Source organism: Topomyia yanbarensis, chromosome 2 (genome assembly GCF_030247195.1).
Source record: "Topomyia yanbarensis strain Yona2022 chromosome 2, ASM3024719v1, whole genome shotgun sequence".
In the NCBI taxonomy this organism is placed as follows: Eukaryota; Metazoa; Arthropoda; class Insecta; order Diptera; family Culicidae; genus Topomyia; species Topomyia yanbarensis.
This window is the reverse complement of record NC_080671.1, coordinates 445177973-445190192: the sequence shown is the minus strand read 5'-3', so window position 1 is coordinate 445190192 and position 12220 is coordinate 445177973. Positions and strand designations below refer to the sequence as shown.

Below are 12220 nucleotides of genomic sequence, written 5' to 3'. Positions count from 1 at the left end.
CCAATAGGCTTAAGCAAGGTTTGCCTTCAAAGTTGCAATAAACACTCAAGACAAGCTACGTGCGTGGTCATGGGTATGACCATAACGCACTGCGGGAGTACTACGAAAGGCCGAATCACATAAGGCCGAAGCACAAAAGGCCGAATCACAAAAGGCCGAAATCTCTAAAAGCCGAAAACCACAAAAGGCCGAATTACATAAGGCCGAATCACAAAAGGCCGAATCACAAAAGGCCGAATTACAAAAGGCCGAACTACAAAAGGCCGAAGCACGAGATCAAATCGCTAAGGTCATTGTAGTAACCCATGGCGTTATTAATGAGCTGGTGCATATAATATCATGAATTGATGGCTGAAAACTGCTTTAATTGATTTTTTATTTAATTAAATTAAATTAAATTCAAAAGAACAGTTCATGTTAAAAAGAAGGAAAAATACCCGAAAAGATAGTACAATAATTAACATGGCAGGATTTCTAAAAATCTATTCAACATTGATTGACCATTTTTCGTTAAAATATGCGCTATCCGCATCACATATTTTCTAATAAGGTCTTTTCGGGCATTTTGTAGTAGATTAGAACGATGCTGGGGGTCATTAGTCAAAGGGTTATCCGGCCGAAGGATATATAGACGAATAGTCATTAGGGCGAGGCACACTAGGTCGAATGCACCAAACAGGGTGAGAAATAAAGCCTTTGGAACTGAAAATAAGATTTGAACGAAGCTTTCAACCATGTGATTGGAACCTTTGAAAGAATTTGATTGGAACCATTGAAAATAATATTTACGTCATTTACGTCATCTTTCTCGCTGTAAATATGCAGCGAATATCAAGGTGCTGGGTCATTAGGCTGAAAGCCGGTAGGCCGAATGTCGTTTGGCCGAATGCCGTTAAGCCGACTGGTCAAATAAGAATGACAAATATGTAGAGCAGTTGAAACTGATAATTTTCAATGATGATATAGTAAATAATATCAGTTTGAGCACAACTTTCCATACTACCTGTCATGTAGAATGTTAAACACGGCAAGTTGGTCGTTGTTCCACAGGCTACTGCTTGCATTAAGCCTAATATGATTCCATAATCACCAACTCGAGACAGAACACAATGAAGTTATTCCACGAAGTTGCCAAAAAGCGGGGTCTCCAAAATGTCGATGTACCTTTTCAGAATGGTAAATATGTAGAGCGGTTGGAACTGTAAACTTTCTAAGAGTGATTTTTTACGATTTTTTTCAATAGAATAATAATGTTTGGAATATTTACGACACTTTTCTTGTTGCATATTTGCCGCTTTACTGGAATAAATAAACAGAAAGAAGCCTAATGTGGCTACGCCACATCGCTTCATGGCAAGTGCTGTCCGACATCGCTCCGCTCCGTCGACTTAAACTAATTTAAGCCCCTATGTTTGAGTAATCCGGGCAAACGAGTGGATCACAGGTTTGCTTGCGCGAGGCCGCCGCTTCCGACGGCGGGTCGGCGGCCACCTCGTCCGGCGGATCCTCAGCGGCTTTACGCCGCTTCGGATCCTTGGCCTCGGTTATGCGGCTAGGCCGCATCGCACTGGCTTCGCCGCATGCGCTGGCGCAGTGCAACAACCAAACAATAGTTGTGGCTAGCGGTTACATTTAGCCAAACTGACTTTTTATATTAATTTTCTTTTATTATCTATGCTTTTTATAAACGCGATTTTGTTTTTAAAATATTAGTCATGGGCAATACTAAATTATCATCAACACCAACAGATTAGATCATTCGATTTCTGATGCATGTGGACTTGCGGTTTTATGTGATTCGGCCTTTTGAGATTCGGCCTTTTGTGATTCGGCCTTTTCGGGTTTCGGCCTTTTGTGGTAGGTTAGAACATCTTCGGCCTTTTGTGTTTCGGCTTTTTGTTATTCGGCCTTTTGTGATTCGGCCTTTTGTACCGCTCCCCGCACTGCACATACCAATAGCTGCGACGAGTACAAAATATGTAAACAGTCGCGAATCCTTCCCCTTATGGTTATTCTCAATTTAATGTACATAATCAAGCCATATATTCTTCTTTTTTATCAGTTTATTTACGTTTTGTTTTTAATGAGTTAGTGAAATATACTTAAAATCTATATAAATATAAATAGCGAATTCTTTGCTCATTAATTCGTAGTTATACCGTGAAGCTTCTTATCCGGCTCAAACTCCCCAACTTTGGCAACCATGCGGAACTATTCGTACAATTCCTCAAAATAGCCATCATAAATAAAACGCAGTATAGTCCAAACTAGTATGGGATCATCCATAAATGACGTAGCATTATATGGGAGAGGGGGGAGTTTTGTATTTTGTGATGATGTGTGACGACAGGGGGGTAGGGGGTCATGTCATACTACGTAGCTTTTTTAAAGGGGAATAGAATAGAATTTTTAAAAATTTTACGGTGACAAGGGGGGGGGGGCAGAGTTACCGTAAAGCTACGTAATTACCAGGGGGGGTATTTAGAGGTTTGTGACGAAATGCTACGATGGGGGAGGGGGGGTGTTAAAAATCACTCAAAAAATGCTACGTCATTTATGGATCATCCCTATTCAAAAGCTTAAATTACGCAAAAAAATACTCCCCGCCCCATATTAAATGATAATCATTGCATCCGTCGCATTCGCTCCACGTACAGCTCATACAGTTCCTTATTCCGACTGAAATAGTGTGGATTTTCGTGCTCGCCAAGATCCGGACAGTAGTCACCCAACAGTTCACCATTCACCGTCAACGGTTCCTGACCGTGTGACGATCTTGTCCCACTGGGGGAACTGCCCCCAGAGGGTATCGAATGGCAGGTACTACCCGAGCTACTGGAGTTGCCCTGTGGGAAAACTGCTGCTTGATGGCCATCCAGCAGTGGCATATGCAGGCCAGCTTGGTGATGATCCACTTGAAATCCTGCTGCAGCTTGACTGTTGTTCAAATGCAAATTGTTAATTCGTTTGGACAACGGCATGAATTCGCTCACATCCTCCTCGCGGGATCGTTTCCTGTGAACAAGCATAAAAGAGATTTTGTACGTCGCAAAAACGTAAACAAAGACGAGATAGAATTTCATACCTTGGGTCCACAATTGCAGCCATTGTTTGGTCTGAGCTAAACTCGTTATGTGTGTAATCTGGTATTGGCACTAATCAAGCTACAGATTATTTACACAATATTTAATTGCACAGTTTTATTTCATCGATAATTTCCAATAAAAATAAAGCATCAATTTTGTTTCTGCCACGGATTAAAAAGAACGAAGATGACTGATTGGAAAACTGTGAACGCAATCCAAAATGTTTCCATTATAGAGAGGCACAACGTGCAAAATGTGATTATTTGACTGGTCAAAATTTGGCTTCCACCAGAAAAAGTAATGTCCATTCAAGGGAAGTAATGGTATATTGATTGATTTTTCTCTCGCCTTCAACTGGCTAAGTATATGTACTCAATCGATATACAGGCTTTGACAGTAGTCTACATATGATGGCCTTGATGCTAATACCCATAAACAAACAAAATTCGTTTCCGTCACGGTTGTGTATTAGACGTGGAATATTGATGGAACGAACGATTACAATTTTTGTAATTCAGAGCGACATTAAAGCTTGTGTGTGTTTGTGTGTGTGGTGCGTTAACCTTCTAAATCCCACTGGCCGGCAGCGATATTACGAAAAAAGTTTTCTTCTTTCCCATGCAAACAACTTCTCGACAAACATATGATTACGGCCTAAAAGCCAACTGTCAAAATCCACTTTGAATGGAAATTCCAGACAAACCGTTACTAGTCGAACACAGTTCACAACAGTTTATGAAAGAGAAAACTTTTCTCTTTCGTTTATTATCAACATCTGCAATTGGTGTGTAACGGTTTGTCCGGAATTTCCATTCAAAGTGGATTTTGACAGTTGGCTTTTAGGCCGTAATCATATGTTTGTCGAGACTTAATCTCGAGATATAGCAGGTGTTAGCTCTACCGACTTTCCAATGGCCCATTTCAGAATGACAGAGACCTAGCGATACATTCCGAGGTCATTTTCCCGTCGGAATCTCAACTTTTTACCTTATGCATACTTTGCTGGGATAATCAGTTCCTGTGTTGAAGTACATCCAGGTGTTTCGGGAACTTAGCTTTATTTGCAAAGATAATTTCCAATGTAATTTTTCGGTTCTCGATTTCAATTATCTATCCGACGAATTGATTCCATCTGAAGAATTAAAAGTGTATGTGTGTCACACATGAAATGTGACCAATTTACTTAATACAGCTTGAGTACTCTATTTAGACTCTTCAACGTTCGAGTTTGAACTAGCTTCGTAATCATCCAATAAGCGTTTGTTTCAGATAAACTGTTTCATCTCAAAAATCAGTTTGGATCACGAAGTGGACCACTTGATTGGCAAACGGTCGATCTCTTGAGAAATCTCTTCGTTGATTTTCTTGTGGCTCGCCCTCTCAAAACCCTCATGCTCGTTTCTCTGCACTTTTTGACAGTGCGTTTGGCTGCAATTTTTGACACTTAGCTAGTCTTTGTATATAGTGCCTGTACTTGTGATCGTTTATCGCCGTGATCCGATATTAAGTTAATACGAGACGTGACAATAGGGGGGGGACGTTTTTGTTCCAATTTTACGTTAGAATGGTCCAGCTCCTGATTGGTTAGTTCTGACTTTTGGCCATTTGGCATAACAGGCCTATGGTATAAATACCCTTTAGCGTAAGTTATACTTTCGAAAGTACTTAGTGCCTCACGTTTGAGTAAACCGAGCAATCGGGCGGATCGTACGTTTACATACGAAACATTTGCAAAAAAAGATATATGCTCGTCTTTCCTCAAATTGTGCATTCATTTCAATATTAATACAGATTCAAAGAAAGCTCGAAAGAAGGAATCAACCCCTATGTTTGAGTATACCGGGCAGGCGAAAAGATCATAATTTTACATACAAGAGTTATTTGGCATACAGATTCAATGAACTGCTCATGTTTAAAAGAAGGAATCAATCTCTATGTTGGAGTAAATCGGGTATACGAATGGATAACAGGCTTGCTTGCGAGAGACCGCCGCTTCCGACGGCTCAGAAGTTTTACGCCGCATCAGTTCCTTAACTTAGGTAATGCGCATATTTTAAAATCCACCAACTAGCGCAATGTATAGCAGCATTTTATTCTTTTGGATTATAGAAGGGGGTACCCCTTCCGATGATTGTTGCCAAATGGCTCCCAAAAAATACCTGCGCTAAATTTATCCTACATGTATGTTTACATTACTAAAAAAAATTAAAGACTACTATTGTCTAATGCTGTTAGCAGGGTACTCTTCGAGGGGAGCAAAATGGACACCATTCCGAACAAGATTTTTGATTTTCATCAATATTTTTCCCAATTCAAAGCAATATGGGGCTTTCTTCATCTTACCAAAAATTCTGGGAAATGGTTATATCTGGTGAGTGAACTTCTGGGCATAGGGTATGTTTTTATTCTCCTATGGTCGTGGTTATTCATTATGCAACTCATAATAATCGGTACTAGCTAATTCCGAATAGCCCAGCTCAAGGTGGTGGGATGAGCTCACAATAATATAAAGAAATTTGTGTTCTTTACACGATAGCGGAAATAGCTCAATTGGATAAAGCGGCAGTACCACTGATGTCAACACGTTTCAGATGGCAGGTAATCAAATCTCGATTATTAAATATCGATAGAGTTCAAACTATATGCGAGCGTTACAAATGTGATAAACTATGCGGAAAATATCAACATGGTAAGGTTCTTTACTTTTGCTTATCCTTCAGTTAAAAAATGCTGTTTTCGCTCGTACTTTGTTTAGTGCACTTCATTTAGCCAACGAATGTGATAAATTGTGGAAGCGTGTATAAGTATAGTGGAACAACACCTCTGATCTTAAGTCTTAATGAACGTCAGATTGTGGTAAGTTTTGGTGTACAATACCAACTTCACCATTGATTCTTCCTATAGTTTGATGGTGATTACCTAGTGATAAGTTTATGTGAGTAGATAATGAATCCGAAAACAAGTATTATTTGTAATTTTCAATTAAGGGCGATCAAATGGCGCGTTCCTTGAGCGATTTAGGTGCGATTTAAGGGAGGCCAAAAATTACGGCGCCAAATCGCCCAAATATTGCATTTGAAATAGCCCGCTAATTGCCAGCAATTTGCTGGCAAATTGAAGGAAAATTAGTGCATCCGAGTTGGCAAATAGCCCCCCCGTTAGCCAGCATTTTGCCCTTTTTGTCTGGGTGTTGACAGCGTCGATAAAGTATACTATATATGTTTCTGCACGCTTCTACTAAATTGATCATTTTAACCGAAATTTGTTTTCACAATAATTACTACCCTGTCAAAAAAATGCGGACGAACATGGTCAGGCGATTTAAAAAGTTTGACGTTTGACTCAACTCGCCTGTGCTAATTGCCCCTCGAAACAAATGCAATTTGCGAATGCGATTTAAAGGCAATCTTGTTTTTCGCGTTTTTTAAACATGGCGGTTAATTTTTGGTTTTAGCTTAAAATTGTTTTTTGAACAATTGGTGTGTTTTCACTTGTACTTTGTTTGTCTAGTGCATTTCATTTAGCCAACGAATGTGGGAAATTGTGTAATCGTGTGTATGTATAGTAGAACAAGATCTCTGACCTAAAGTCTTAATGAACGTCAGATTGTGATAAGTTTTGAAGTGCAATACCAAGTTCACCATTGATTCTTCCTATAATTTGGTGGTGATTACCTAGTATACTGGTAAGTATATGTGAGTAGATAATAAATCCGAAAATAAGCATTATTTTTAATTTTCATATTAGGCAATTAAGGGCGATTAAATGGCGCGTTCCGTGGACGATTTAAGGGCGGGTTGGGCGGCAAAAAAAATGATGGCGGCAAATCGCCCAAATGTTGCATTTGAAATAACCCCCTAATTGCCAGCAATTTGCTGGCAAATTGAAGGGCAATTAGCGCATCCGAGTTGGCAAATAGCCCTCCGTTAGCCAGCAACTTGCCCTTTTTGACTGGGATTGTTGCATTATAGTAGCTTATGGCTAACATGGTTAGTATAATAACAAAACACATACTATAACAATTTCCAATATTGTTCGTCAAAATCCTACCGTAGATTTATACGTTTATATTTGTATAATATTCCGCTAGAAAACTATATTTGAACTATACGAGAAATAGTAGAAACTTAAAACTAAGCGACTATTTGAAACTAATCGATAAAGAAATACTTAACCTTAAGACTGTTTACCTAGGTTCATTAGTACCTTATTGAAAATTTAAATGGAAAATGAAATTTCATATTTCATGGAGAATGTGTATATTTCCTTTGGTGGACACAGTTCTCAATATGGAGCATTTCTTTTGAATATATTTTCTGAACAGACCAGCCTATTTTGACTAGATGGATCAGCCAAATAATGCCAATCAGCTAGTGAGATACTTGATTAATTGTAATAATAGATTACCGTTAAATGGCTTTTAATAAATTATGTTTTAATGGGGAGGGTGTATAGCAAATTGTACCATATAAAAACAGGAGAGTGAGCAAGAACGTGAGTCGATATGTGTGATAGATAAAATTCATTTGCACGCTCTTGAAAAAAGCTACATTTTTAATGTCACCGTGGTCGTTAGAGTGAGACATGGTAATATGAAAAAAATAAAATTTTGCTCCGAGTAAGTTTTTGGGTCCCATTTAGCTCCCAGAACAACTCTGCAAATTTTTAGCTCGATCGGGGAAACTATATTTTTGCGCCCACGGTTTAAAGTTTACATGGGATTTCGCATGGAAAAGTCGTCTTTTGTAAAATAATTCTTCCAAGAGTCGCTCGTTACTTCCTAAAAATAAATAGATGTCTGATTTTAATGTAGAATACATTTAAGGTTTCAATATAGGGGTCCCGTTTCAAAATATCGGCTGCGGCGCCGCGTCAGATTTTGAACGTTAATAACTTTTATCATACTTAACAGAATGATTTGATTTTTAGGCCAATTTGTTGCAAATATGTTCCTCTATGGTGTATTAAAATTTGAAGTATGTATAACATGTACTAATAACAAAAAAAAGTGTTTTGAAAAATCTTTCGAAAACGACTCGGAAAAGTGAAAATTTTCAGCCCATCCCGCACAGAGCCGTCGTTATGGTAGACCAACCGAACAATAAAATAATGAAAAGTTTATATATAGGTCCACTACATGTTTGTTCGTATGGTTATTCGCATTGGGTTGCTTGGCGAGAGCACTTGGTGGGGGAAAGACGGCATATTCCTTTGGTTAGGCCATTAGAAGCCGGACGGAAAGGAAAGGCTCATGCACGGCACGAGAACGAGCGAGAAAGTGATAGTAGTGCATATTAGCGCGATTATATAAATATCTGTCGGTCGGTTTTTCTCATCATTCGTATTCGTTCAAGCACTAGCAAGCAGCCAGTCCATCGAAGAAAAGCAGTTGGCAATGACGACGGCGGAAAAAGTGCCCCAGCTACTGGTGACTCATCGCAACCCGATCAGGAACTGTCGCCCTGCAAGAATTTCGCCCTGCAAGAATTTCGCCCCAACTAAAGGGCAACAGAGTAGGCTATCGTTCCAGCGTCTGGGTCGTGAGATTGTGCAGGACTGCAAAGTCGAGCTACGCTTACAAAGCTCAGTCGTAATGATGCCCCGAGAAGCCAACGATGCCTACTTGGTCGGTTTGTTCGAGAATGCAAAATAGTGCTTTCTAGCTCACCGTGTCCGCGGGGAGTGCGTCTGAATTATGCTCCCGCAATAAAACAATAAACGGTTCTTTACAGGACCAATTAATTGTGTTCTAATAAGAGTTAAACTGAAATTTACATTTTATGGTGTATAACAAATAATTTTCAGAAAGCAATATAAGAAATACGATGTGTGGAAAGAAAGAAAGAGAATTTAAATTATCTTCTCTCGCTCGTTTTCGTGCACTGCTTTTCCATTCCTTTCTGCTGCTACTACCATCATAACTAAAACGAATGTGCGTGTTCCCTCACCATCTCATGGCCAGTGTTGCCAAAATTGCATGTCGCTATAACAATTTGAATTATTTTATTGATCCTCTCTAGTATTGATAAAATATAGAACATGCAAAGTACACTAGTCGCATGCTTTTATTCGAACTTTTTGGCAGCCTCCGTTGATTAACTGCATAAATCGATTTGTTTGTGCAGCTCCTTGCTAGTAGCAAACTAAATAGCCTTTATCAGCGCTAACAAATAACACGAAAGAATTTAAATTTGTGAAAATCTTTTCCTTCCTTCTTTTCAAATCTGCAACATTCTTTGAAAATATTGTTTGAATGTTGTTATTGAAAAACTGAACATGCAAGTTTGCTAGCACTGGCCACTAGATTGAAGGCGATGGAAAGACAGAATATTCGTTTTGGTTATGCTAGTATTGGTAGCCGAACGGAAAGGAAAGGCGCAGGAATGGCACGAAAACGAGCGAGAGAGCGATAGTAGTGCTTTCTCGTGTGTTCATATATGAATATTGGTCGTTCGGTTTTTCTCATCATTCGTATTCGTTCAAGCACTAGCAAGCAGCCAGTCCACCGAAGGAAAGCAGTTGGCAATAGCGACGGACGGAAAAAATGCCCCAGCTACTGGTGACTCATCGGAACTGTCGCCCTGCAAGAATTTCGCCCCAACTAAAGGGCAACAGAGTAGGCTATCGTTCCAGCGTCTGGGTCGTGAGATTGTGCAGGACTGCAAAGTCGAGCTACGCTTACAAAGCTCAGTCGTAATGATGCCCCGAGAAGCCAACGATGCCTACTTGGTCGGTTTGTTCGAGAATGCAAAATAGTGCTTTCTAGCTCACCGTGTCCGCGGGGAGTGCGTCTGAATTATGCTCCCGCAATAAAACAATAAACGGTTCTTTACAGGACCAATTAATTGTGTTCTAATAAGAGTTAAACTGAAATTTACATTTTATAGTGTATAACAAATAATTTTCAGAAAGCAATATAAGAAATACGATGTGTGGAAAGAAAGAAAGAGAATTTAAATTATCCTCTCTCGCTCGTTTTCGTGCACTGCTTTTCCATTCCTTTCTGCTGCTACTACCGTCATAACTAAAACGAATGTGCGTGTTCCCCCACCCAGTGTTGCCACAAATGCATGTCGCTATAACAATTTGAATTATTTTATTGATCCTCTCTAGTATTGATAAAATATAGAACATGCAAAGTACACTAGTCGCATGCTTTTATTCGAACTTTTTGGCAGCCTCCGTTGATTAACTGCATAAATCGATTTGTTTGTGCAGCTCCTTGCTAGTAGCAAACTAAATAGCCTTTATCAGCGCTAACAAATAAGACAAAAGAATTTAAATTTGTGAAAATCTTCTCCTTCCTTCTTTTCAAATCTGCAACATTCTTTGAAAATATTGTTGGAATGTTGTTATTGAAAAACTGAACATGCAAGTTTGCTAGCACTGGCCACTAGATTGAAGGCGATGGAAAGACAGAATATTCGTTTTGGTTATGCTAGTATCGGTAGCCGAACGGAAAGGAAAGGCACAGGAATGGCACGAAAACGAGCGGGAGAGCGATAGTAGTGCTTTCTCGTGTTTTCATATATGAATATTGGTCGGTCGGTTTTTCTCATCATTCGTATTCGTTCAAGCACTAGCAAGCAGCCAGTCCACCGGAGGAAAACAGTTGGCGATGATGACGGTCCGCAAAAGTGCCCCAGCTGCTGGTGGCCCATCGCAACCAGCTACCGATCAGGAACTGTCGCCATGCTAGTATTTCGCCCCAACTAAAGGGCAACGGAGCAACTAATCCGCTGGCTAACATTCCAGCGTCTGGTTTGTAAGGTTGTGTATTACTTCAAAGTCGAGCTACGCTTACAAAACTCAGCCGTAATGAAGCCAGTGATGCCTACTTGGTCGGTTTGTGGGAGTGGGCGTAAATTACAATAAAAGCAACGGTTCTTTTCAGGACCAATCAATTGTGTTCTAGTGAGAGTTAAACTGAAACATTCATTTTAAGGTGTGTAGCATATTTTCAACAAGCAACATAATACGTTGGGTGGAAAGAAGTAGCTTGCACACGGAACAAAAATTTATATTATCCTCTCGCTCGTTTCGTGCACTGCTTTTCCATTCCTTTCTACTGTTATTATCAGTATTACCAAAACGAATGTGTTGTTGCATGTGTTTAAGAGAAACGTTGAAGTCGCATGCTTCTATTCAAGCTTTTTGGCAGCCCCCGTGAACTAACTGCATTAAATGATTTTTTTGTGCAGCTCCGTGCTAGTAGCAAACAAAATGGCCCTACCAGTGTCTGATTCGTGAGATTGTGCAGGATTTCAAAGTCGAGCTAAGCTTATAAAGTTCAGCCGTAATGGTACCCGAAGAAGCCAGTCTTGTCGTTTTGTTCGAGGCTACAAAACAGTTCGCCAGGCACGTAACTATCATGCCAAAAATATCCAACGATCCAGCGCATCACCATCAACACCAACGCCGATACCAAAGGTTCTTTTCAGAACCACCATTATTACCATAGAGAATTATTTGAAAATTTCCCATTCAAACGTGATTCTGTTGAATATTATTAGATTTAAATTAACGTCTCGAATTGAAATCACGACGCTCCGGTTATGTGACAGACATTACCCACCCATCTTTTTTTATTGTGACCACGACTAACGGTTTAATATAGACACCCCATTTCAATATTTCTGAAGGTACAGAAGGTCGAGTTTGGAAAGTTTGTAACTTTCATTGTACTTAACCAAATTACACAATGTTCGCACTAATGATTCAGAAATATGATCAGGAATCTTCTGTTAGATTTGTAAGTATGTATAATTTACATGAATAAAGAAAAATTGATTTTCAGGAATCAATTATTATCTGTTCTTCCATTGGCCAGTACTACGCGACTTCCTCATGCTAACAATTAATTTCATCGTTAGCCATCTCCCTCACCAAGGCCAACAACGCCAACAAAACCGGTCCTTTTCAGGACCACCGTCATTTTTGTAAAGAATAATTTGAAATATTCCTCGCCCAAATCAGCTTTTGTCCGAAAATCCTAATGAGTATCAACATATTTGAAGAACGTGTTCCTTATGTATTCTACATCTCTCCGGTTATGTCGCAGACATTACCCACCCATCTTTTTATAGGATATTTGTCAAAGAAACAAAGTGTAGAAGTCTGCGAAACGATTTCAC

General features: G+C 39.5%; 1 protein-coding gene across 1 annotated transcript; it reads right to left on the bottom strand.

Moving 5' to 3' along the window:
* Positions 1 to 2056: 2056 nt before the first annotated feature.
* LOC131685710 (uncharacterized) lies at positions 2057 to 3272 on the bottom strand. The gene is made up of 2 exons (XM_058969600.1): positions 3086 to 3272; positions 2057 to 3015 (listed from the first exon to the last, which is right to left on the bottom strand). The coding sequence occupies exons 1-2, from the start codon at positions 3106 to 3108 to the stop codon at positions 2625 to 2627; spliced, it is 414 nt and encodes a 137-aa protein (XP_058825583.1). The 5' UTR covers positions 3109 to 3272; the 3' UTR covers positions 2057 to 2624.
* Between the last annotated feature and the right edge of the window lie 8948 nt (positions 3273 to 12220).

Bases quoted from the DNA above. Each gene is read 5' to 3' on its own strand.
- LOC131685710 (XM_058969600.1), bottom strand. From the start codon at position 3,108: ATGGCTGCAATTGTGGACCCAAG. The intron at 3,016-3,085 runs GTATGAAATTCT...GCTTGTTCACAG, and splicing joins GCTGCAATTGTGGACCCAAG to GAAACGATCCCGCGAGGAGG.